We start from the raw sequence: 27,713 nt of genomic DNA, 5'->3' as shown, positions 1-27,713 counted from the left end.
CGGGGTCCGGGACCATAGGGACGGCGGCCGGAGCGCCCGCGTCGACGACGGTGGCAGAGGAGCCGACTCCTTCAGCGTCACTATGATCAGAAGAAGAAGCCATAGGGAGAGAAATTCTTGTGGAAAGCTCTTTCTGGCGGATTTCTCTCGAAGCAGTAAGGATTCTGCTGGAGAGAGACGAGTACGGATATATATTATAAGAAACCCAACGGCTGAGATTCGGCACCCCGAGCGATCAAACGGTCAGAACACCCTGCGACGCTTCGAACTCAACGCCTTTAAGGCTGCTCTCGAAACCCCAAACCGACATATCGGATTGGGCACGAGAGGCGAAGCGATCGGTCGCTTCACCATTAATGAGCATTAATGCGCCTGCAAAGTCTTGGCTGGCAAGCATTTGGGCCCACTGACCGACACGTGACAGGAGTTTTCGCCCGCGGTTGGAACTCGAATTCACTACTGCTCAAACTTCGCCTACAGATCAAACTCGCCAGGCGAATCGAGTCGGGTTTCCAACACAAGTCCAACACTATACGGGTTTCGCCCGCAACATAAACTCGCCAGCCGTTGAATTCCGCTTCTAAGCGAAACTCGCCAGCAAATGAGTTCAGTCCTCTACTCGAATTCGCCAACAGTTGAGTTTAGCTTCCAAGCAAAACTCGCTGCGATCAAGTCTCGCCGACAAACAAACTCGTCAACCAATTGAGTTTCACCTTACCAGCAATTCGAATTCGTCAGGGGCCGAGTTTCACCATCTCGGTGAGCTCGACGTCGCCCTGGTTTCGCCGGTAGCGTAAACTCACCAGAGTAGAGTTTAACTTCGAAAGTGGGCTTGTCACCGCATGAAGGACTTCACCCGCGATACGAGATCACCTGCAGTTACAGAGCAAAACACTGGAAAGCGACATATCCAAAGAGAATACACTACGCCTACGCCGCCGTTCAGACCGTCGACGACGATTCCAATGAAGCCCCGAATCAGCCCTTCGTCATCGGTTGATAAACCCTAGCCCTAAACCTAACCCTAGTTGTTCCTTTTGGTTTGATTGGTGAGTTTATTGGTCTTGGTGGTTGTCTTAGGGGTCTCCGGAGGGACGGCGTCAGGGAAGACGACCGTGTGCGACATGATCATCCAGCAGCTCCATGATCACCGCGTGGTTCTCGTCAATCAGGTTAAAAGATTATTCATTTTCTTGAAATTTCAGATTTTGTAGAGTTTTGGTAAATTTTAAGTCTGTGTATTGACTACCTCTGTCTTTATGCTTAACAGCATACAGAGCCCTGTCTACACGGCAAAGACACTACTTTTTGTTGAGTTTCATCTTTTTTTTAAACCGTTGACATGCTGTTGCTCGTCGGTGGATTATTCAAGGACCTCAAGAGCTCAACAATCATGAAATAATCAATGTAAATGATTTGAGGACTCCTTTCTAGATAGCACAGTATCTGCCATGAGAAGAATCAAATTATTGATTAGAGTAGCAAAGTTGTTGCGATGATTGGTGAGGAGAAGAGGGATGATGTGAAGTTTTTCCTAGGAATGAAAGAACTATGAATGATGCTCCTTATCGAGAAAGAAGGATATGGTGATGAGGGTTGGTGGGAGAAACTGAATAAACTCTTAGAGATGCAAATTGGGGTGGATGAAGGACTGCTGTGAGATTTGGGCATTGCCGGGGAAATATAATTATACTAATTTTGGTGTAGGCATCATCGTAAAAGAAAAAAAATGAACTTGAATTTTCAGAACATCTTGCAGGAATATGGTTCTGGTATAGGAGATGCTTTTGCTACACATGATGACCATGACTATCTGTGCGAATTCTTACTAGTGTTACACTCAGTTCTCACTACAGTAAACAAGAAATTAGAGGATTTAATAGAGAGCTGGCTTGTGATGCAGGAGGTCCAAAGTTCAAGACTAGGATCAGCTTACCTGGAGAATTCCTCCCTTATTTAGTGGGTGCCTTATACATTATCTTGGGAGGGTGAAACTTGCATTTGCTCTATAGAATACTGAGAAGAAACCCTACCAATGCATACGTGGGAATGTGAAATTCTTTTTGACGTTATGGATTGATCTAATCAAATGAAAAGTAAGAAGTAAGCTATATTAGGATTCCATATCTTTTTCCCTAATAAAAATGCTTGCCAGGATAAATAGATAAATTAGTCTTGTTAAGGGAATCCTATGTTTTCTGACTTGTGAATTTAGTTCAATAGTGTCACTGTAACATGTCAAGCCCCTTCATTTGTCACTTGCTTAACAAACATAGTTTGCTTGGTCGACCTTTTTCACTATGTTAATAAACCTTTGCAACAGTACGACTGTACAAGTGGTTGGAGAAGTGAAATGTTGTTTACTTGAATGATAATCACAATCATATGAGACAGTTCCAAAGTCTTAAATTGTTCGAGGGAATTTCATGTGCTTTTTCATAGCTATGGGGGAAGGAAAAAAGGACAAGTTTTGTTAATATATCCTTGGATTTTAGCAACAGTATCTAGCAACATAGGCAGCCTCTTCTACTGGGAGTTAAGTTTGCCTTGTTAATTATTTTTTGAGGTTTTTGCTTATATTGCACAATTACCTCTTTTATATATGGCTGGATAATGCAACCTTACACCCTAAGTTTGATTTGTGATTGATTTAGACAGCCTTTCCTGTGTTTAGACTAGCAGGGTAAACATGAAGTTGTTATCTGCTCATCACAGTCTTGTATCACAATTTAAACCTTTTCCTGCATTATTTCTTGGAGATGAGTTCTATTTATGTCATCTCTTCTGATCTATGTTCTCCCTTTTGTAGTCTGGTGGGAATTCTTACACCAGCTTAAACTGCATTAGTAACAAGGTAAATTGTTCGCTGATTGCAGTACTGGTAGTTCATGGAACACACTTTTCGTTGATTTGTGGAACAAACTACACCAATTTTACTAGTTTTAATTTCTAAAATTTGCTTCCTCCCCTATATCCTTATTTATTGCTGTGCTCTGTGATGCTACTCTTTATGGAAATGTATGTGATGATGTTGAGGACATTAATTCTGTTTTATATACCCATGCCTCTATTTTATGCTTTCTGTGACTCTGTTCGATTTCTGGTATGTTGTGCTGGAAATACACATACATGCGGTGGGTTAGCAAATGCTTTGAGTCCTAGATTCAGGATAATATGTGGTGTCTGTTTCCATCTTTCTCCTGAGTGACTTTCCAATGCAGGATTCCTTTTATCGTGGTCTTACAGCTGAAGAATCTGAACGTGTCCATGAATATAATTTTGATCATCCAGGTACTTTGCTAACTGTATTGGTCTGGCCTGATACTATTTCTTGTAACTTTTATATAAAAAGGTATGTATTTAGCAGGGAGTGAACTTTCATTTTTTGAGGTTTCTAATCTCTTATTTTTTTGAAAGTTTCTAATCTCTTTTCTGTCTGTCTTCACAGAGGCCTTTGATACAGAACAACTTCTCAAGTGTATGGGTGAGCTTAAAAGTGGGAAATCTGTCAATATTCCCATATATGACTTTAAGAACCACAGACGATGTTCTGAAAGTTTTCGAAAGGTATCCTTGGTAGAAAACCATGACATTCTCCTTCTTACAAGTATACTCGGTAATTCATTTTTTCAATTAATGGTGTTTGTAGATACTCAAACAAAATGAAACTGTTTTTTTAACCAGTAAACAGTATGTAAACGTGGATTTTCTTCATATTTGTGTTATATATTATAGCCTAAATTGCATGGGTACGGGTACAGGACATGGCAAATTTGTAAAAGTTAGGGTACATGGACACAACTATGGGCATGTACATTATGTATATTTATATGTTTGAAAACTAATAGTTTACATAAGAATTAAGATTGATATAGTTTTTTCATTCACATAAGATCAATATGTAAGAAATAGATGTGAAGTGTAGAATATAAGTCCAAGAAGTTTATGAGGGGTGTTTTAAATTAAAATATGTATTATATAATTGAGTTTACGCCTGAATAAACATATGCCTATATTCAAGAAGTGTCTCAGCATGGGTATGTGTCGGCGACGGGTATGACTTTCTATTAGAAGTACTCTGGTAACATAGATTACAGCTAAGAATTGGTACTTTAGTAGCTAACTTCTATAACTTGTTTCTGGCATCTTTCACTGTGAGGGGATTGTTACATTAGTAACTAATTCTTTGGTGGACACTAACTAGTAGAAAGATAGTTGTTTAAATTTTAGTTAGCAATCAATAACTCAGCATAATATTTATTGATACAGCAGTAGTAAATGATATTACTGCCTCTGCCTTAATCTGCGCAGTAAGCTCTAAAATTAGATGAAACAGAGAATAAATTAGATTAGAGCATGGGTGTCACAGCCATAGGGATACATACAATTCGAGGGATCTACCTACATCCTACTAAACGTACCACAAGCACAGGAATAAGAAATGATTGGTAGGAGATGGGAGTATGTGAAACAAACTAAACTGTTAATGGGCTGCTAGCCTCTTTGCAGCCTGCAAAATAAGAGACAATTCGCAAGCATTCATATAATGCAAATATACTTAGTTATGTTGTCATTTTAGGGGAGGAGGGAGGAAACCATTTCACAAAGCATTAATACGAAGAATCAGTGTGAAGGTAGAAAATAATAATTATTTGGTTATCTTTGTCATTTGAGAATGATGTACTGAGTACGCAGATTTATAATTATTCTTCTTATAGTTCTAACCTTTCCCCCTTCTTAGTTCTTAATCCTTTCTCTCTCACTTTCCCTTTTTAACTCTCAGTTTTACAGCAGGGACGAAGCAGCAGTAGACTGATATGCTTCTCTTTACTTGTCTTCTTTCTTGTTTCTCTTCTATTCTCTTTCCTCTCTTCTCTCCCCCCTCTTATTCGCTTCTGCAGATGCTTGTAGACAGCAGGTATTGCTGGGCTGCTGGCAGGCAACAGAGATTGCTAGTGCCGTTTCTCTTGCTGCCACTATCTGACTGCCGCATCAACAGTAGCAGAGAAAAGAGAAAACCACCATCTGACTGCCGCATCAACAGTAGCAGAGAAAAGAGAAAATAATAGAAGAGACAGTAAGGAAAGGACAATTGGGGGAAATGAGAGAGAAGTGAGAAAGAAGAGAGTAGAGATAGCGTGGAAGGAAGAGGAGAGATGGGAATGGAAGCAGATGACCTTGTTCTTAGATACAGTAATTCTAAACATGGAAAAAAAGAAAAAGAATAAAATGTGCCTAGCCTCCAAGTTTGAGAACTTCACGTGAAGCCCCTTACTTTTCTTCGCTTGTGATTAGGCCCTGAAATCGAAGTTTTCTTGTGTTTAAGCCCCCATCAAGTCATGTTTTTCTCCCATCCACAAAATCCTGTTCATCTTCTTCATCTTCTCCTCCTTCCGCTTGTTATCTCTCTTCTGCCTCTCTCTGTCTCCACCCTACAACCTCCCTCCTCTCTTCTATGTGCCACCTCCACCCTCCTATCTTCTCCTCCATCCTACCTCTGCCCTCCCACATCCATCCTTCTCTCTCCTCATCTGTCCTCTCTTCACCAAACTTCAGTCTCCTTCCTACTCTCTCCTCCATATCAACTCCATCCTCGTCCCTCCTATGCCCCTCCTACTCACCCTTCTCTCTCTTCTCTCCTCTATCTTGTCTCCAATTTCCTCCCCTCCCTTTCCTCCTCCTCCATTCCACTTCCACAATGCTCCTCCATCTTGATCTCCTCCTTTCACAATTGCTGTTGTATCTTTCAGAGTCCGTCTCTCAAGGATAATCTCCTTCCACAACTGTTGTTCTTACCGTTAAAGTTGACATCTAAGCTTTATAATTAGCATCTAGCAGAAGTATAAGAGATAGATGTTAACTATATGATATAGCTATCATGTTTAATAGATAAATGTTAACTATATGTTATTCCCTAAAGTTAACATGTGGATTGGATCATTAGCATGTGAAAGTTTAAAATTAATATATATTCTGTAAACTTAACATCTATCATCAAAGATTGACAACTATTGTATAACATTAACATCTTCCCTCTAAGGTAACATCTATCATCTACAATTAACATTAACATCTTCCCGAACATCTATCATCTACAATTAACATTAACATCTTCCCGAACATCTATCATCTACAATTAACATTAACATCTTCCCTCTAAGGTAACACCTATCATCTACAATTAACATGTGCATTTCTAAAATTAAATTTTAAAAAGCTTAGATGATAACTTTAACTGTTAAGTGTTAATTTCAGCGTAACTTTAAGAGATGACCGTGTTAGCCAAAGGAAATGACCTTAAAGAGTTATGATGACAGTTGTGGAAGGAGGAGATGAGTTGGAGGAGGAGAGAGGAAGGTGGAAGTGGAACTGAAGGGGATGGAGGAGAGGGGAGGAAAGTGGTGATGAGATAGAAGAGAGGAAGGGAGGATGGTGAGTGGAAGGAGGAATAGAGGAGGGATGAGGATGGAGCTGAGATGGAGGAGAGTGGGGGATGAGAATGAAATTGGGTAAAAAAAGAGGGAGGATGGGCATAGGAGAGAGGAGGGGCGGAAGTAGGAGGGCGGAGGTGGGGTAGAGGACGAGAGGATGGAGGAGGGACAAAGAAGAGAGGATGGAGGGGGTGGACTGGGGAGAGAGAGAGAGAGTACAATAGGAGGAAGGAGGAGAGAAGGAAAAAGATAAAGGACATTTTGGGGATGAGGAAAAAATATAGGTTGGACAAGGTTAAGCATATAAAAACATTAATTTTGGGGCTTAGCCACATGTGGCATAGGAGAGAGGAGGGGCGGAAGTAGGAGGGGCGGAAGTAGGAGGGCGGAGGTGGGGTAGAGGACGAGAGGATGGAGGACGGACAAAGAAGAGAGGATGGAGGGGTGGACTGGGGGAGAGAGAGAGAGTACAATAGGAGGAAGGAGGAGAGAAGGAAAAAGATAAAGGACATTTTGGGGATGAGGAAAAAATATAGGTTGAACAAGGTTAAGCATATAAAAACATTAATTTTGGGGCTTAGTCACATGTCTATAAAAGTGAGGGGCTTAGTCACATTAGGTTCTCAAATTTAGGGCACAGGCACATTAAAAAAAAGGAAAAAAAAGGAAAAACACATGAAGATACAAAAAACTTATGGTGACTAGCGAATCGTATATGCTCAACTATCTGGAGACAGTAACCTCGTTGGAAATGCTTTCTCATTATATCTTCACAGTGAAATTAAGGACCTAGGGAGGGGGATAAAGAAGTAGAAAAGCTACTGGTGAGGACACTAGGGTGGGGGAGAGGCTCAATCCTTCGCCCTTATAAGTTACAGGATATTGGGTTTGGACCTGATTTTAGCCCAGACCTACATTTATAAGAAGTTTGCGACCTAAATTGGGTGTCTAGGTGGGGATTAAATGACAAATCTGTGTGGTTGCATAAAAGATCAGTGAAGATTAAAATTAATGGTTTGGGTTTTGCCTAAGGAAAAGGGAAAAAAAGAAAGAACAAAAGAACTAAACGTAAACCCCATTCGTATATGGTATGATATAAGATTAAGCTTTGGTATTTGCATTATATTCAATTTCTTGTGTCCTAATAGTACTTGACGTGATTGAGTCTAGTCAACTTAGGCTTGGTTTAAAACTTAAAATAAATATCTAAAATTCATATATGTCTCATACTCTACAAAATTAGTGCTTGACTAGACCCTTGTCGCTATCTATCACATATGAATTTAAGCCACTCAAACTTGAACAGTCAGGTGGCTTAAATCATACTAAGAATTTTATTATTTTATTTTCTTCTCTTGCAATGGGATTAGTGATTTAATTTGAAAACTGTTATATCTATTCTAGAGAAGTTCCACTAACAGAGCTGAATCAGTTAAAACTTATGTAGGATGCATATCAGTGTGCTCCTAAATTAGAACAATGTTTAGATACCCTTGCTAGTCCTTGACTGTGAATTTTTTTATTTTTTAGTTAAAATCTTAGGAAGCATAATAGGCATATACTTATTAGGGTGTTTTTTTCGTCGCAAAAACCAACTTTAAAATAGGGTGAAAATATGAAATTAAAGTTCAATTTATATTGAAACCACATTTAAAAGGAGTTTCAGTTGCAATGATTATCTGGACCTGTTTTCTAGTTAAATTTTGATTGAAATCCTTAAAATGTCAATGGTTAAGAATACATGTCACATGCCTGGCACATGTATTTTTAAGGGTATTTTGGAGATTTCAATTGAGATTTCATCAAAAAAATAGGTTAAGGTGATTGATTGCAACCGGAAACCCTTTATAGATGGTTTCTGTATGAATGGAATTTTTTTTTATTTTCACCCTATGTTAAAGGTGGTTTTGGGGGGGGGGGGGGGGGGAACCCATTTATTATTAGTATTCTTTGTGACCGTATTAAGGGATGAGCTACAGAGTTCTATGTTTTTATATGATACAGTAGACTAGTTATAAACGTGCCCTGATTTGTCATTCTTTTTAGGTTAATGCATCAGATGTTATAATTTTGGAGGGAATTTTAGTCTTCCATGATCAACGTGTCCGTGATTTGATGGACATGAAGATTTTTGTGGACACAGGTTTTTTTTCTTCCCCTTGCCTTTCCCTTTTTTCATATATGACCGCAAACCTTCAGCATTTTAGTTCTACTATGTTAAATGCTTTTATGAGTTATGTAATAAGTGCTGGTGTTGTGCTGATGTTGTAAAATGTTGTAGCAACTAAGTACATTGTTTGCGTTAAGTATGTGCAATATTTAAATATTACGGCTTGTCATTTTCATTAACAACTTTTCTGTGAGGTGTTGCAAGTATCTTTATTTCAGCTTTGTCATTATATTTTTCGTTTGAAATATTCCTATTATTCGCATTGAATTTGTAAACAAGTACATATTTTGTAAGCTTAATATACCTTTTCTGGGAAAGGATTAATGTTTTGTTGCTAAATTACTAGATTGCTTTAGTGGACACTTTGGAGCTCGATATTGGATTCTTAATCAAGACTCAAGAGATCAACTATTATTTGAAGTATGACATCATCTTATCTTAAATATATAATTCCATTACAAGACTGAGTTTCTGGTTTGGGGGATTTGTGGAGGGCTCTACATCTTCTCATTTAAGGCCCTATAGTATTGAATTTGCACTTTTACCAAGACTTGCATTTCTAGGTTGCCTCGTGAAGCAATCAGATGTAAAATTTCAGGATATTACATTACTATTTACTAACGAAATTATTGCTTCACCTTAATTCCAAGGATGACATTTTCCTTTAATCTGTCAAGCTGTCTGAACCTTTGTAATCGTAGTACATTATAATGCTTGGTAAATCCTGGATCTATATTAATCCTACAAGAATATCTTGGACTACTTTTTCGTGGCAAAAAATTGTCATGTTAACCTATTTTCCATATGCGTCATTCTATCTGTGTCAAAAGCTTTGTTTGGATGCATACAAAAGTATCCACTATCTTTATTACTTGGTGAATAAAAATATGTAAGCTCTTTTACAGAAAAATAGAAATGTCTTATAGAGTCATTGTTTTATTTTCAATATAGTTCCCTACTCACAAGTAGAATAATATTGGGTTTTGGACTCATGTGTATTGGTTGGTGAAGTTAGAGTAGGGATAATCCTTAAAACCAAGGTTTTAAATGTCGGATGTCGGGTTCATGTCGGATGACTGAAATCCATGTCGGATAGCGAAAATCGGGGATATATCGGGGGACATTGACTAAATATCGGATTTTTATATCAGGTAGTGCACATATGTATAATATCGTGTCCTAAATGTAATCTAAGCATTCATAAATTCAATATAAGCATACTTTATAAATTCTATAGACTAAACACATAAAAAATAATAATATATGGATTTAGGTTCATAAATTCTTTCTATCTGGTTCATAAGAAATCCTTAAACATGAGAACGGGTCAAAAGAGTTTTGAGTATTTATCACTAAACCCAACCCCCATAACAAAAAACAGCTCTTAAAAAAAGTACCATATCGGTCGATTTTTCAAAGCTAAAAAATAGACCGATATGCCCGATATGACCCTGATATTTCTGATTTGACCCTGAAAACCGACATACGAGTTGAAAACGTCCATGTCGTGTCGGTCAAGCCCTCAAACCGATATGTCGGCCAACATGTCGGATATGTCGGGCGACATTTAAAACCTTGCTTAAAACGAATGTAGAAACGAGTCAAAACTTGAAAGAAATATGATTATAGCTGCAAAATACCCATGAAGTTGAAAGCAAAAGTTTGCAGAAAGGCTATATAATTTAAGATGCTTCATATCATTATGGAAATTATAGCATGTTTTGGAAATTATAACATGTTTAAACAAGTTAGTTGACATGGGAATGCTTGATTATACTAGAAGATAAGGCTAATAAATGGGTGCCTAGATCTAAGTCTAGCTTCAGTTGAGTATAAGATGAGGGTGACCTGTTGTAGATAGTCTTCAAATGTTCAATGAAGACCGCTTAGTGCTAGTCAAGACCTAGTAGTTTTCCTGTGAAGGCTTATAGTTAGAGGAGTGATTAGGATTGTGGTGAAGGATGCAAATTAAAACAAGCATGGACTGAAACAATAAAGAAAAGGCATGGGATCTGCTAATGAGGAGTATGACGCTCAAAGCAGCGAAACGGAGAGAAGGGCCATCTAGCTGAACACAAAATTTTTGGTAAAATATTTTTTTAATCAATTTACAATAAGATTAATCCATCTGCATGGTAAATTGCAACATACTTTTAGACATCTTATACTAAATCTTATATGGACATTCGTATTTATATCTAGATGGGTACTGAAATGAGTTCCTATGTTTTATATTCATTAGCTGAAACATATAAATTATAATACAAATATCATTATAGCGTGCATGGATAACAAAGATGCGGAGCATTGAAACCTATTAGTTTCATTCATATTATGATGATCTTTTTTTGGCTAGACCTATATTAATTTCTACTTACAAATTCTTCACTTTTTCTTACAATTTGTATCTAGATGCTGATGTTAGGCTTGCCCGAAGAATAAGGCGGGATACAGTTGAGAGAGGTAGAGATGTGAACTCCGTGCTTGAACAGGTACGCAAACTTTCGGCTTGAAGTAGTCTTTTAAATTTTTTGTATTGCATCGGTCTTTATTTTTAAGCTTAACTATATGGCCATTATCTCTAAGCTTTTCTATAATTTTCTATGAGAAAATCTAGGCAATGCATGGATACATTATATTTGCAATAAAGATAACTAGAAATTAGCATGCTTAAGCTCTAGAATTTAACATGTGTTGTTTTACTTTGAGGCATGTATGTGTGTGTATGAAGTGAATTATAAACTTTCCCTCGAACCTAAAAAAGTAGATTTAGAACATCCTTAACACTTCACCTGCAAGGGGATGTTAGCTAGTCAAACTTCTAAAGGTGACCAACAACAAAAAAATAAAGTGACGGGTAGCGAATTGTGAATGGATGACGCAGAAAGTGTTAAATCTTTTTTTTCTTTTAATAGTGTGTAGTCTGACTTCATATGGTTATATATTTATGCTGCATGCATATATGTAGAGACTTATGTTCTTGGGAAGGATTTGGAGCCCTTCTGATGATGTATGAAGGAGCAATGCAAATATGAAAATCTGAATTTGATTGAAGCTTGTACGCGGTTAATGGATCTGATTTGAGAACTTTGTTGAAAAACTTCATTGGAAAACTTGATTAGTTGGTGGAGCATCAAAGTAAGAAAAACTTCGTTGGAAAACTTGATTAGTTGGTGGAGTATCAAAGGAGTAACTTAGGTCCAGTTGGTTATCATTGTGGTCAACAAGGACATGTGGGTTTGAACTTTGAAGGAATAGTTCGCAAGAAGATAAATCACAACAAATTTGAGTTTTGGTGGTGTAGTATCCAAAATTTTGATCTCATTTTGTTGATATTACTTAGCTTGGTATCAATTGAGGAATTTATATCAATATTTGCAAAAAGTTGATATTATATTGTAATAAACTTCAAGGATATGCAAATATGAAAAATAGAGGGGGGTGTTATGCAAAGATTGGATATGAGCCATGCTCTTGACCAATTGGTGGATGTGGCATAATATCAGAGAGGGTAGGGCCATATGCCCATTGATTAAAAATGAGGTTGGGTTGTATGAAGGTTGAGGTGGCAATGCGGAGGGAATCTATTAGGTGGAGAGGGATTTAAACCCCTGCTTCTCCCTATCTTGAACTAGCAGCAAAGAGGGGAAAAAAGACAGAGACATAGAGAAAGAGAATCAGATTGGTGTGGCTTGGGGTTCAAGTACAATGGCTGAACCAAATCCTTGACTACAAATACCCTAAAGATATGATAATAAACTATTAGGAGTTAATGTGTTATGTAAGCTTGAATTTGGAATATAAAGTCTTTTTTCATGGATCATATACATGACAATACTTATTTGTTTGAATTGTAGTTAAGCTTTGTAGGTCCTCTTGATAAGAGGATTTGTGGCCGACTATCACAAGCCTTGATTTTACTATCATTTTTATTAATACTTCTGACTATCACGAGCCTTGATTTTACTATTATTTTTATTAATATTTGTCTTAGTTCGAGCTGTGACAAATGGGGATGATGTTATCATTACGTCATTGTCAATGAAGTAATCATTTACAAAAAGTAAAGATTAGGGGTTCGAGATCTAGCATTATGTAGGTTAAATGAAGAGGAGAGAGTAGACGGCCATGAGATTTTAGGTGGTGGGGGCTAATTTTTGGGGATGATGTCATCGTGATGTCATAATGACATCATCAATAAATATGAACAGAGGCAGCTGTTTGGGATGTGGGTTTTTGGTTGGTTTTAATGTGACTATATGAGTGATTTTGCTTTTTTGAGGTGAAATGAGTTTTGAAGATTAGTTGAAGCACTGGATGTAGGATCATAAACCAGAATAGAAAGCTAAATTAAGGTTTAAGTTAGGCCGGCTTCATGCACAATGGCAACTAAGGAATCACTCCTAAGGCAACTGCAGCTTACATATAGTGAATTCGCAAAACACCAAGGTTGTCATACTTTCTTCTTCTCTCTCCTTTAAGATGCATACAATTCCTTAAATAGAGTTGAAATTAAAACCTTCGCAGTTACTGTTTACGTGAATGGTATTCACGGTCACTGTTTATGCGAATACTGCTTGTGGTTCCTTAAATAGAGTTGAAATTAAAGCCTTCGCGGTTACTGTTTACATGAAGGGTAAACAATAACATATAAGCTCTCAAATATTAGAGAAGAGTTTTACACGTTCTTTTTGTCGTCCATTACAGTTCCTCAAACACCTATTCGAGCCCCATTGACTATAGAGCACCATGCTAGCTCAGATTCATTCATTATTAATCATGTTCCACTAACTTTCGGATCAAATCCATCGCAAGATCAGAGCTCTTGGTCTGATCATCATCACATGTGTATTTGTGCGCTGCTAGATGTCAACTGCCAATGCCACCTCATTTAGCAAAAATGCACTTTAAATATGTGGAATTGGTGATGCCTAGTCTTTTTGGTGTATCTAGTAGTATGAGACTCATCACATGTCTATTTCTTTGCAGATCATCTAGCAAAATGAGCCGTTACCTTATGTCAGTGTTATCCATACATGTGTGTACCTATGTATATATAATCTCATCAGTACTAAATGTCTTGGAAGTTCATTTAGTAAAATATTTTTTCACTTGGGCTAGAAACAAACCAAACAATTAACAAATAAAGGGTATGATCATGCTTCATTAACTTTCAAATCAAGTCCAACTCAAGATCAGAGCCCTTAGTCTGATGCATGTCACATATGTTTATGTGCGTGTCTATAAGATGCTACACGTGAGCTGGTGGTACCACCGCACTTAGCAAAATACATTTCAAAGAAATCAAATTGGTGATGCTTACTCTTTTTGATGTGATTGGTATAGTGGACGTCATTACCTGTCTATCTTCTATAGCTCATCTAGCAAAATGAGCTGCTACCTCATATCCATGTTTTCTATACATGCATGTGTATATATATCTCGTCACCAATGTATATTTTGGTATTTCATTTAGTAAAATAATTTCTCATTAGGGGTGGAAACAAACCAAACAATTAACAAATAGCTTGTCAGTAGTTCGTCTAACTATTCGGTTATGTTCGACTCGATAGTTCATTTAATAGTAAACAAATATATCTTAATCTTCCATTCATAAACAAAGAGTTCAACTAGATGTATATTTGATTTGGTTGATTAGTAAATATTCATTCATGTTTTACATTTTAGTCCCATATAGAAAACTTACTATATACTATTCTTTATTGGTTAAATTGAGGGGTAAAATTAAATGAAGGAATAAGTTGGAGGGCTAATCAACAATTATAGATGCAAGTCAAATTCGAATAAAGCTTTCACATTCAAATCAAATTCGAATTTTGCAAGACTTATCGAATTCGATTATCATAGTTTTCAATTCGATTTCTTTCCACGCTACCTGTTTCCTCATAGCCATCTTTTCTATATATAATATATATGTACTGATGTACATGTATTTATTTACATAGTTGCATAGTATGCGGTACGTAGAAGGTTGTGGTACAAATTCGGGTACACAATTCACCGCTTAGAAAATTTGAATTTTGAGAGTAGGCAAGTTTGGTATGTGAATCGTTGTAAAATTTTCTTGACCCACTTATCATTGTCAAGGTGTATAGTAAAAAAGCTAGAAACTAAAAAGCTAATTATGAATTTCAATAATTTTGCATACGAGATATTTCAATGTGTCATATTCAAAGTTTCTGAATACATAAGAAAAACATTTCAATGTGTCATATTCAAAGTTTCTGAATACATAAGAAAAACATATAAATTACAGACTAAGCCCTTAGTATTTTTTCCCCTCCTTTGAACTTTCTTCCCCTTAGCATCAAATACATCTTTAGCTAATTCCAAATCCAAACGATTCTGAGTGAAAACTTATAAATATGGTTCTGCATTCTTGTTTGTTTATTTTGTGTGCGGTCTACGCCTTTGATTCACTCGATTGCGCGCAACACATTGTGCCTTGCTCATGTGCACACAAAGGAACTTTGCGCTCCACATACTTGTAAGCAGTACACATATAATGGGGAATCAATTTATGTATTAGATGAAATCGGTTCACAAATGTACTGGGAATCAATTCATATGGACTGTACAAGAGTTCGAGGTGGGGGTGGTTTGGGGAATTACACAAATGTGTTTACTTATATTATTATATATGTGTACATATGTGTGTATAAGAAAATTTGAGGTGGCAGCTCATTTTGTTTAATAAGTTACCAAGAGTTAAACTAATGGAGAGGCCCTTTACCCAGTTACGTTAGAGCAGGTGATCACTCACCGTTCTTATCTCTTGGTAGCTCATTTTACTAAATAAGACGATAACTTGTATTTAGTATCTATATATATGCACGAATATATATATATATATATTATATAATATGAGACGACGCCCAGAGGTAGATAAAGAGATAAAAGGAAAAAAAAGCGTACACCGAACGTAAGAACCAGAAGAGTAATATATATATATATATATTATATCCTATATATAGAGAGAAGAGAGAGAGAGAGAGATTCTTAGTCAAGGCTTAAGTTGACGGCATCCAGCGGTAACCTTTCTATCCATTGGATGATACTCTAGGACCATGCAGATATGGAGAGACCTTGTTTATATATTATATATTATATATATATATGATATATGAGTGGATAGAAAGTTGGTGGACAAATGCCTCTTGTTCGCACTTAAGTTTAAGCATAATTCAGCCGCTTTATTATTATATATATATATATATATATATAAATATATATATATATAAATTTTATCGTAGAAAAATTTTCAAATGAGGTCATAAACATTGGTGAGGACTTCGTGTACGTATTGTGATGGTCATCTTAATGAAATTCAAAGGTTAATTATAAAAGCCAATAAGTTAAATCATTAATAGACCGCGTTTTTGTCCATGTCATTTGATGACATGCAAAGACCACGTTATTCTGTTAAAAAATTTGTATGAATTGGATCCTTTTTAAGTGTTAAGTATTTTGAAAAAAAATTACTTTATGAGTGGGGAATTTTATAAGCTTCATCAATGCGAATTTATCGATAATGCGTGTGTACATTATATATCTATATATAATTATATATATATAATATATATATAGGAAAAATAGAGAAACTTGGTACCAGTTGCTTAAACAACTTGTAGTGGGATGTGAACGTAGAATCTTGCCCCTACCATCAGCAGCCTGAAGATAGAGCCTCAACCACCCTTACCAACCATCCAATGTAGGATGTAGGGATAAGATTGACGCACATCATTACAAAGTTGCCTTGAGCAACTTGGTACCAAGTTTCTCTATTTTCTCATATAAGATATAATATCATTGATATATATATATATATAATATACTATATAGATAAGTATTATATATATATGATATATTTTTGAATTTTTTTTTTCTATTTTCTTATTTCATACACGTATGTTCTATTTAAAAGTTATTTTTTTCCTTTTTCCTTTAATATTTGATATTTTCTATATTCAGGTTTTTTGCATTTTTAAATAGTAAAAGGATTTTTAAAACATGTCTTGTTTGGCTATGAATAAACAAATACGAAAATATGTACAATATGTGCTGAACATGTCCAATGTGATTATAATAGTCTGTTGAAAAGGTTTATGAAAACATCTCAAATAAAAAATAAGGAAAATTAGAAAAACATAAATAGAATCATTGGAAACAACCATATTTTATATTTATTTATAGTAGTAGACCAACTTTTTGACCATGTCATCAATGTTAGTCGATGACATGGAAAAACTGTATAAGTATAAGTTTTGGTTTTTATAATTCAATTTAAAATATGGTTGTTTTGAAAATCATCCTTTTATGGATGATTCAAATTATTTATAGTTTTTTTTTGCAAAAATATATATGATTTAATCTACAGATGGAAGACTCCGTTTGATGCATGGATTAAATGTTTTCAAAGTTTGTTCTATTTCATCCCTATACTATTTAGGATGTGCAAAAGAAGAATAAACTACGCAATTCGTGTTTGTCCAATGATGTTATACCCTGTATTTTTACACAAAATCATTGGACTAGAAATCCATTGGTTATTTAAAATGGGGATGAGGGAAGATTTCCTCTTAGAAGACGTGTAAATTGACCAGAAATGTTCTCGTCTTTTGGAAGGATCTTGGTCCCATGTCTTTTCTATGGGGATTTGATGTTGTCCCATCCTTTTCCCACATGGTTAAAGTTGTTCATCACCATTTATAAAATCCTATTAACCTGACAACAAGTATTTCAACTTTTCCCGTGCATCATGTAGGCATAAAATGGATAGAAAATGGTACTTTGTTTTAGGCCTACGCTTAAAAGATTTTTTTTGATTGAAACATGTGATCTAGATAAAAAAGCACTCACCCTTACACATCAAGTTTTGTTAGTCTGAACATTCTACACAATTGAAGTAATTAATTCACTTTTTAGATCATCTATCTTTCACCTTTGATTAAAATTTTTAAACACTTGTCTTTTTTTTAAATCTTTGGGCACTTTAGACTGTGTACATCAATTTCTACAGAGTGAATATTTCATATGAATGATTAAATATTGAATTTGGATGGGAAGGATTCGGTTATAAATCATTCAGGAATCACTTTAACTCTTATCTCTTAAATATAATAGTCGCATTCCTGTATTATATTTCATATCTCGTGTCCATCGTTGTGATATAGATATTATGCAATTGGTTCTATACAACCTAGTTTGTGCTTAAAGTGGAAGCTTTTTATCTCAGTTTTTACTTTTAGTTTTTAATGAACATAAATCTGAGTTTCTTCATAAACTCTTATTTCCTGAAAATTTTAGTTTCTGATCTGTCATAATGTAATTCTTAAGGTGCGTGATTGAAGCTAGGCCAAGTATTAGGTTGTCCCTACTTATTGCTGAATATACTTGCATAAATTCTTGGGTTAATTACCGAGAGACACCCCTGTACTATCGCCAAATTGTAACTTACTACCCTTAGAGTTGTTTTATTGCTGCAGATATTTCCCGAGTTAATTTTTTTTGACCCTTTACATCGGGTCTATTTGCTATAAATTGTAATAGATTTTCACTGCAACAGGACTCTCTCGGGGGTCTATCTGCAACAATAGAACTATGGGGATAGTAAGTTCAATTTGGCGATAGGATATGGCGTCTATCTGCAATTTAACTCTTAATTCTAGTAAGACTATGAGAAAGACTCAATTTGCTTAAATCATTTTCTTATCATATTGACAATTTACATGCTTTATAAAGAGAGTAATTAGAAGTAAAGCACGTGATGAAGGAGATCAAGTGATGATATGTAATCGTCTTGAGAGATTCAAAATGAAGCATTGCAAAAAGTTACATCTTAGAGACATCAATCCATATCTTGTTAATCACAGATAAACATGTAGTTGTCTTTTGCTTCGTAACAATATTTTAAATATCGGCTGATAAACCGATATTATCGACGATTTATCGGTTTTGGGGGCCTTCCGCGATGATAAGTTCGATTCTAGATCAGTTGTTATTTTTGGATGTTTATCGCCGATAATGCGGCGATAAAGTGAGTTATCGGCTGATATTGTCGGCTCAAAAAATCAGAATTATCGGCCTTTTTGTTTGAGTTTTGATTTTGGACAAGAGGCACCTATTCAATGCACTTTAAACCCGACCTGACCCGATTTTCTACCATTGGTTAGTGATGCTAAACATAATTATTTACATTTTGGTATGTTTATATTTCATTAAGTATGACTAGATTATATTTTAGAATATTATATTATGTATATCACCATCCGGCAATGTCACTCTTATAAATACTACTTATCACCGATATCCGCTATCCGACATGGATTTTGACCATTCGATAAATCTCCGATAACCGATATTTAAAACCTTGCTTTGTAATGAAGACTAGATAGAGCACTTTGTCAAATTTTCTACCTTATCTTGCTTGTTATATTTTCTCTTGTAGAAACAAAATGTGTAAATAAAACATAATTATGGAAACTTTCATTTCTATTAGTGGCAGCGGGCTTTGATTGTTTCAGAGATTTTGTTATTATTTGTTTATGAGATAACCTTGTAAATTCATCTGTTTCTCTGCCATTTCATGATGGATTTTTAAGTTATGACAACCGTTTCTCAAAGATTCTATCACTACTTTGACCACTTTTTATGTGTCTTTAGCTATAAAAATATGTTACTGTGCAGAATCTAACTCGCAACTCTGCTGAACTACAGTATGGGCGGTTTGTCAAGCCGGCTTTTGATGATTTTGTTCTTCCCTCAAAGAAGTATGCTGATGTGATCATACCACGGGGAGGTGATAACCACGTTGCAGTTGATCTAATTGTACAACATATTCGAACAAAGCTTGGCCAGCATGACTTATGCAAAATTTACCCTAATGTATATGTCATTCAATCAACATTCCAGGTATTTAGCTTCACCTTTTCTTGCATATGTAAACATCAGCATCCTCCCAAAACACTCATGGTGGAATCTTATATTCTACTAATGCATCTGATAGCTTGTTTGAGCAGATAAGAGGTATGCATACGCTTATCCGTGACCGGGATATAACTACTCCTGATTTTGTTTTCTATTCAGATCGGCTTATTCGACTGGTACATTCTACCTTGAATTAATTTCATCTAGAATGGAGTATATGTAACATAAAATTCTGCGTATGTTCGTAACATAAGCATACCCCTGTCAGGTTGTGGAACATGGCCTTGGCCATTTGCCATTCACTGAGAAACAGGTTGTTACACCTACAGGTATAATTATGAGTTCCTTACATTCATTTTATTTCATCTTTCTTCACCTTTATATTTTCAAGAAAACTTATGCTGTTTTCGTGCTGTACACCAAGTCTGATACACATCTTTCTTCTGCATACTATTCATGTTATACCTATGATGAATGTCGCCTTTTTTCTTTTTTCCTTTTTTTGGGTTTTTTTCTTTTTTTTTTTTTTTTTGGGGGGGGGGGGGGGGGGTGGTTGTGATCTTAATATGATACTTCACATTCATCTTTTGAGCGGTCTAAATCTTGTTCTCCCCATGTCAGTATCCAGTTCCTTCAGCTGAAAACATGTTACTTCTAATGCTCTTAATTTCTCAATGTTTGTAATTAGTTGCAAGGTTACTTTTCCCATCGTACCGTGAAGAGTGCATGTATACTCTGTTATTGAGTTGCGAAATGTTTTGACATGCAATTCTTTCATCTGAATATTTATTTCATTAATATTCATATTCTATTTATGAGTTATGAAGTATTCTAATATGCAATTCCTTCATCTAAATATGCATTTCATGTATATTCAGATTCCAGATATTTCTTTATGTTGCTTTGTCATATTATAAGGTCCTACGATCACTTTATTTTCATCAGCTCTTTTCATTATGATTTATTATATCGTCTTTTGTACTTACCCATATGCCATATGAAAAATACTTCTAACATTAACTTCTCAGTATCCATCTTGTTGACCATTCGATTATGGGTATAGCAGTAGTGCGTCTTGGTCTAATTTGACCAAGATGGGACCCAGATTTGGCTTCATTGTTTTGGCACATATTTAATGCATTGGTTAGTCATTTGGAGTTGAGTTGAATCATCTTAGGGGTTGAGTTTGAATAGGGTTCTTTATAAGATGTTTTTATATCTACAGGAATCAAAGCTCGGAACTAATTCCAAATTCAATTGTGTAAACTGAGTTCAAATTAACGACAACTTCGCCTACAAACCATTGTTGTCTTCTATTGATAATAGACCCCCACCCAACCATTTGAGTTGGATACATGCTGGGTCCAAATAGGCTAGCTCTACCAGGTTAAAGACTTGCATCATTGGTGCACATATACCATCTTCTTGCTTTATCTTATAATTTGACCAAGATGAGACCCAGCTTTGGCTCCATTATTTTGGCACATATCTAATCCATTGGTTAGTCATTTGGAGTTGAGTTGAACCATCTTAGGGGTTGGATTTGAATAGGTTTCTTTAGAAGGTGTGTTTATATCTACAGGAATCAAAACTTGGTACTAATTCCAAATTCAATTGTGTGAATTGAGTCCAAATTAACGACAACTTTGCCTACAAGCCAATGTTGTGCATTGGTAACAGACCCCCATCCAATCATTGACCATTCAACCATTGAGTTGGATATAGGCTGGGTCCAAATAGGCTAGCTCTACCAGGTTAAAGACTTGCATCATTGGTGCACATTTTCCATCATCTTGCTTTATCGTATAATTTGTTTTTCTCAAGCCCTTCAAATTTTTTGTTAGTTGCATGTAGCTTCTGTTACATGTGTAGTTACACGTATGCAAGTACAACGGCTCCTCTTTTTATGGTTGGTAGTATGCGAATATTATTGCTATCTTCTTGCTTCGTTCAGTAGGATGCATCTAAAGTTGATATGCACAAGGTGTTTCTGCAGTGGATGCAGTTTTGGGTTAGAAAATGGCTGAGTGGTTGACAGTGTCAAGACCATGACTAACATTCTAAGTAGGGGCGTCATTGGTGGGAGAGTAATGTATCAACTGACATGCTCAGCTGTTGTGTTTCTGATAAAGATAATGTTGATTTTAGAAAGAGATACAACAGATTGTAGATTGCTTCTGGCATGTTTGAGCTGCATTTAGGGGCAATTGAGTTATGGTCTAAATTAGAAATCTTTTTGTGATCAGGTGGCCAATGAAACATCAACCTTGACAGCTAGGGTACTCGAGCACAGCGTTTTGGCGCCGTGTCCATGTCCGACACGTGTTGGACACGGATTCTCCATGGACATGCCATGGACACGCATGGTTCAAAGCAAAACCCGATTCCGTACTACTTAATACCCTAGACTAGTTTCTTTGGTAATATTGGGTTAAAAATCAATCGGTTTTTTAACCTAGAAATTGAAACCCATTACTTAAATATTAGAAAATACTCATCGTATTATCCCATACGAGCAAAACTAAACGTTTATTGTTAAACCTTAGTTTTAGTTTGACTTAACTTGATTCTTGATTGTTTTAGATAATATAAAGAAACATACACATGTTATAGGTATTTTAATTCAATATTTAATCTAATGTGTGTGTGTGTGTATTATTGAGTGTGTATAAAGCCGTGTCCCCGTATCCTACATTTTACAAATCTGTTGAGTCCTGTGCCGGCAACAGCGTCCGTGTCCGTGTCCACACCCGTATCCACACTACCTAGCTCAACAGCCAGTTGCATGTTGCTAAATTAACCCCTTGCAAAGCTTGATGCAGTGCTTTTTTCTCTGTCCCTTGTGGAAATTGGCATCACGTAATTGTTTCATGTCTTTTATATATTGAGCTTACCTTATTACTGAATCATTGACTATGGTAGTATAAGCTTGTGGTATAGTCTTTGAAGATACTGTTAAGATTTTCTATGCTATCATCTGGATGAAGATACAGATATTTAAAGGATAATGACAAAAAGATTTCATTGCTTATTGTTTTTGTGAAAATTTCTTTCTGGGTAATCCTTTCTTTTTTATCCCAACTTGGAATTAAGCTTCAATTTACCCACCATGAACTTGTCTAAGAAGAGGGGTAATCTTTTTCTTTTTTATCTGAGGTAGCATATTTGGAGAGAGAAAAACAAGTAGGAAAAATCTGCCTGTTACAAAATAAAGTGCCAAAGAACCTTGTCTTGTTCTTTGTCCTTGCGTCATGGCTGTGGTTGGTGGAAGTAGTTGTAAACAGCCAAGAGCCTTCCCTAGTTGTCTTTTGCCAAGCAGCATATGTGTTGAACCCTAGTAATTGTATCTTCGAGTGGTGCTACCTACACAAAGCTTTTGGAGGAATAGAATCTTGTAGGTTTACTTTTAAGCCATTTATGGGAAATAATTACAAGACAGCAAACACTCATTTTAATCGATGATGATTGCATTTTATAGTCATTGCTATATGGAAATTCCTGTTATCCATGCCTTCATCAAAACTACTTTCCTATGCATAGAAATTCTGAAGGATTTCTCATCTATTGCAAGAACTTAAATCACTCTTTTTTTCTTGACAAGTGCATTCAAGGGAAGCTTTCACCAACCAAGGAGTTGAATGATGCTTGTTACCATATATGGTCAATATTTTGGTGTAGCCTATGTGTGCTATATCCGGCCTTTTAACAGTGATGGAGCTTAGATGCTGATGCTGCTCGCACAGAAAGGGTAGGAAGATGGGTTTTAAGGGGGAAGAGATTTGAACCCCAAGATAACAGTTGCTGAAGATAATTTTAAGTTTCAACATATAGTGGTCATATTACAGTTGTAGACTACACATTTATATCCCAGTTAAGAGATTTAAGTTGGTAGGGAATTTCCTTTCAGCCCAGCATATTGAGTCATCATATATTTTTCCCCTTTGTGTATCTGCTTGGAGATCTTCTTTTGGCCAATATTTTTTGATATGGTATTTGCTTTGATAGATCTAAGTTTTGCTTTAATTAATTTTAGGGTGCAAATATAATTGTTCATTGTAATTTTTTTTCAACATTAAAAATTGAATTTTAATTTTAGAAAAATGTTGTTATGCTTATATTAGGCCTATGTATACACACTTTCTGTAATAGCAATAGAAATGTGAATATATATAGTCCTTTGCTTTTAAGAGGGCAAAGGGTCATGCTAACAAATTCTTCTCATGTTTTTATCCCACCGAGAAAAAAAAAGAAGCAAATCTCTCGATCCTTTCTTACTCCAACTACCACTATCTCAACCCCTACCAGAAGAAACTTGTCCATCCATCCACTAAGACCATCAACTCCTCTTTTTGTCTAACCCTCTGATTCTATGCTATGGCCTTCATAATTTTTGTCTAAGCCTCTTATTTCTATGCTATGGCCTTCCAAATTTTAATCAACTTTTGGTGTTTTGTAATTCTGACACTTAATTTGAACCTATCTTCCTTTCAGGTTCTGTGTACACTGGAGTTGACTTTTGCAAGAAACTCTGCGGAGTGTCTATTATCCGAAGGTGAGCCTAGAAACAGGTATTTCTTTATTTTCTTCAAAGTGCTAGCTTTTTACTTGTATTATCTTCATTACATCAATTGAAAATAATGACGGACATTTACTATGATATTTTACTAACAATTGCTGTAAAAAACCGTCTGATACTTGCTAAGGTTTTTTTAAAAAAAATCTCTTCCTGTTATGATAGTTATATGCACCTTACTAGTTTCTGTGGATGTTGTATGCAAGTGGTCTGATGATATATAGTAGAGCTAGAGTGTCCATGATGCACAAAAAGTTCCCGGCAGATCTTAGTTAATGCTGGATGTATATCACGATAATTGATATATTTAGGTTCCAAAGTGATTGGTTCCTCGGGTCCCAAATATTTTGTTCTTTCGTCACCTGAGAGATGCATCTATCACATACCTTGGACGCGAATACATCTTTAGAGAAAATAGTATTAGGGAGTGAAATGGAATTAAGGTTCCACTGTTGACTGTAAATTTTCTTGTCTTCAGATAAATGGTAATAATTTCTTGCCCTGCAATCTGATCTGTGAAAGGTCGAATATGCGTGACATTTTTCTTTTTACAAATTCCTCGGGTAAGATGAATTAACAAAGGAAGGTTCCAATGGGCATTGAGCTACATCAAGATGTCAACCAGCAGTTACTGTAACAAAATTGTTTTTTGGTAACTCTACTGCACGTTTTATGAGCAAAAGAGCTTAAAATATTTTTTGAGCCTGGGAATTTGGCCGATTTCATACTCCCTAGACTGACTTTGGGGTAGTGTCAGCAGAGGCATAGATACAAGTTAACTGTTTTCATTCAACAATGTTGTTTCTGAAGCGTATTGCTGTCTAGATTAATTGCTTTCATGAAGTAAGATTACTTAATCATGAAGCAATCTTTTCTTTTCAGTGTTCTGAAGCTAGAAATGTGCACAATCAAAGTTGTACGTGTCAGATTTCTAATATATACCAGAATTTATCTACTCGACAATGAAGATACATTTTTCGTTTCAAGTCAATGACTTGAGAGATATATAACTAATCTACATTAAAGATCAAATTCATATGTATCACATCAGCCATTGCATTGTATTATTCATATTCCTCTATAATATCATCATGTTTCTTCTTTTCATTGCTAAAAAAGGTACGCCATTTTTCTTTGAAACCTATCAGGACATTGTACTACATTTCTGAGAGTGTTGACATTTATGGGTATGAACTATCATCTATTTCTTCTTGATTACTCGCAGTGGTGAAAGCATGGAGAATGCACTACGGGCTTGTTGTAAAGGAATAAAAATCGGAAAAATTCTCATTCACCGTGATGGAGACAATGGAAAACAGGTGAGCATTCAGATAATTAGGGATACATTTGCTTGAGTGAGAACTTCACACTAAGCTATGTTATTTTCTTTTTTTCATATCAACGAAAATCAGCTGATATATGAGAAGCTTCCCAATGATATTTCTGAACGGCATGTTTTACTTCTTGACCCTGTTCTTGCTACAGGTTAGTATCATTATCGCTTTGTAGCAAAATTATTAAAATATAGCATGCAGATTGGTTATTGGTGAATTTCTCTGTTATGATATGGATCTTTCCTGTTGATCCTCTACCCCACCATATCTATAGGGATGTTGTATCTGATATGAAAACATCAGGGACTTGGATAGAGCAGACTTGTTTGTATATCCCAAGTTCCCTAACTATTTTTATTAGAGTCCAAATCCTTAGAATATGAAGCACAAGGAGAAATGCCCTGTGTTGTGGAACGGATGTGATGAACTTTTAGAGAGCTATGATTGTAAATGAAAGGACAAACAGATAACAAACATAATATAGATTGGGCTAGGCCGGCGTCGCAGACAACACCTAACTGATTTTACATCGCACCTGTTGGCTTCGCACCTGGGACATCACATACCTACTAGAAATAATACTTCCGCACTTAGAAGGATTCACTTCCATTACTCTACTTCCAACTTTTATTCATGTCAATTCTTCATGCTCCTCAAAATGAAAAATACAACTCTTTTAGTAGGAATAAAACAAGTCCTAATCCTAACTAATAGATAACATCAACACTTACAACAGAACAGATTTAATAACTAAATAACAACTTCAATTCTAACTAAATATCTCAACTAAAGAGAAATCAAATTCTAAAATAAATCCTAACTAATGTATCTTCTAGATATCCTGCATCAAATCTCGCACTGCTAGAGAAGCTCGACCTCGAGTTTAAAAGGATATCATTGTTGAAATTTGAATTGTTGTAGTGCCTATATTGAAACTGCAACATTGGATCTATTCGGCTCTGATATTGAATGATGCGGAACAGAGGTGATGGACTTCGATCAGATAGATTTGGTAAACTTTTGACCAAGAAATTTGTTTGAGAACTTGATCGGTTAAAGCCTTAAAGGTGGGTGAAATATGTTTGAAATATAATTTTATTATAAAATTAATAAAAAAAGATTGGATAAACTGGGGATTAGGCTAGTTTCACATGCAACACCTATTTGGATTTGGCTTCACACCTGACACATCATCTGCCTAAAGCAGTCAAGCGGACCTCAATAGGGTTACTGTATATGCCAACTACAACAAGAATGTCAGGTTTACCCTTAGGTAGACGTTAAAAAAAATAAAATTTGCGGAGCATCTTTCAAGTTGGTCATGCATTATGCAGAACAGTAGTGCGCATGGGAGCTAACTTTGATGACATTTATGAAATATTAAGCAAGTGAAAGAGTCCATAGTTAGTCTTGGATGTATCATATCCGTTTGCTAAACTAAATGTTCGCTGATTTTCTTCATTCTGTGGGTTCTTTGCACCCAATTCTAGAATTAAACTACTCTGTGCTCTCCATTATTGCTTTTGTAATTACTTCTTGTGTATGATTAGAACGCTAATCACCTTTTCCCTTCTTTTGGCATAATATTAAGTTATAAGAACGTGAACTCTTGATGCTTCCAGGTAACTCTGCTAACCAGGCAATAGAACTCCTCATAAAGAAAGGTGTTCCAGAGAATCGCATAATCTTCCTGAACCTCATATCCGTGAGCTTTCTGTTACCTTCAATTCAAATGCCAACTTATTGCAGTTTCACTGTGCAGATAATACTTGACTAATAGTCTGATTGATTTCTTGGTGGTTATTCAGGCACCAGAAGGGATCCATTGTGTTTGCAAGCGTTTCCCTTCACTGAAAATTGTGACGTCAGAGATTGACGTGGCGTTGAATGAGGAGTTCCGTGTCATTCCAGGGTTGGGGGAGTTCGGTGATCGTTATTTTGGCACTGACAACTGATAATGGTTTCTGAATCAAATTATTGCAACTGTTTGTGAATATCAGTTGATTTTAAAAACATGAAAATGTATGATAAAACCCTATGATAACACCGTGGAGGTGTTGAAGGGTGATGTTCAACAATTCCCATGGGATAGAATGAGAATTAAGTAAATCTATCCCAAATTGTATTTTACCCCAGTTGTTATTGTCATGGGGTAGATTGTGAGGATTAACATAACACTTCCCTAAAATTATATTCGAAGTTAATTTTCCGTCAATCTGGCCACAATAATTATTAATAAATCAGACTGCTTTCTGTTT

At 35.8% G+C, this 27,713-nt stretch overlaps 1 protein-coding gene across 4 annotated transcripts; it reads left to right on the top strand.

Annotated features, from left to right (window-relative positions):
- Positions 931-27,713, top strand: LOC109837213 (uridine kinase-like protein 1, chloroplastic). Of its 4 annotated transcripts, none has more exons than XM_020405355.1 (15): positions 931-995; positions 1,081-1,172; positions 2,810-2,854; positions 3,222-3,291; positions 3,449-3,567; positions 8,478-8,574; positions 11,014-11,093; positions 19,309-19,533; positions 19,641-19,724; positions 19,817-19,877; positions 24,040-24,100; positions 25,347-25,440; positions 25,534-25,606; positions 27,078-27,160; positions 27,264-27,713. In XM_020405355.1, the coding sequence occupies exons 2-15, from the start codon at positions 1,125-1,127 to the stop codon at positions 27,408-27,410; spliced, it is 1,287 nt and encodes a 428-aa protein (XP_020260944.1). In that variant the 5' UTR covers positions 931-995; positions 1,081-1,124; the 3' UTR covers positions 27,411-27,713. The 4 variants fall into 4 exon arrangements, with proteins under 4 accessions (XP_020260944.1, XP_020260945.1, XP_020260946.1 ...); XM_020405356.1 differs by having other exon boundaries at positions 19,339-19,533; positions 27,264-27,670; XM_020405357.1 differs by lacking the exon at positions 2,810-2,854.

The sequence above is a fragment of the Asparagus officinalis genome, chromosome 4 (genome assembly GCF_001876935.1).
Source record: "Asparagus officinalis chromosome 4, Aspof.V1, whole genome shotgun sequence".
Lineage (NCBI taxonomy): Eukaryota > Viridiplantae > Streptophyta > Magnoliopsida > Asparagales > Asparagaceae > Asparagus > Asparagus officinalis.
This window is presented reverse-complemented; position numbering and strand designations above follow the sequence as displayed.

Bases quoted from the DNA above. Each gene is read 5' to 3' on its own strand.
- LOC109837213 (XM_020405355.1), top strand. From the start codon at position 1,125: ATGATCATCCAGCAGCTCCATGATCACCGCGTGGTTCTCGTCAATCAG. The intron at 19,534-19,640 runs GTATTTAGCTTC...TTGTTTGAGCAG, and splicing joins TCATTCAATCAACATTCCAG to ATAAGAGGTATGCATACGCT. The intron at 27,161-27,263 runs GTGAGCTTTCTG...GTGGTTATTCAG, and splicing joins TCTTCCTGAACCTCATATCC to GCACCAGAAGGGATCCATTG.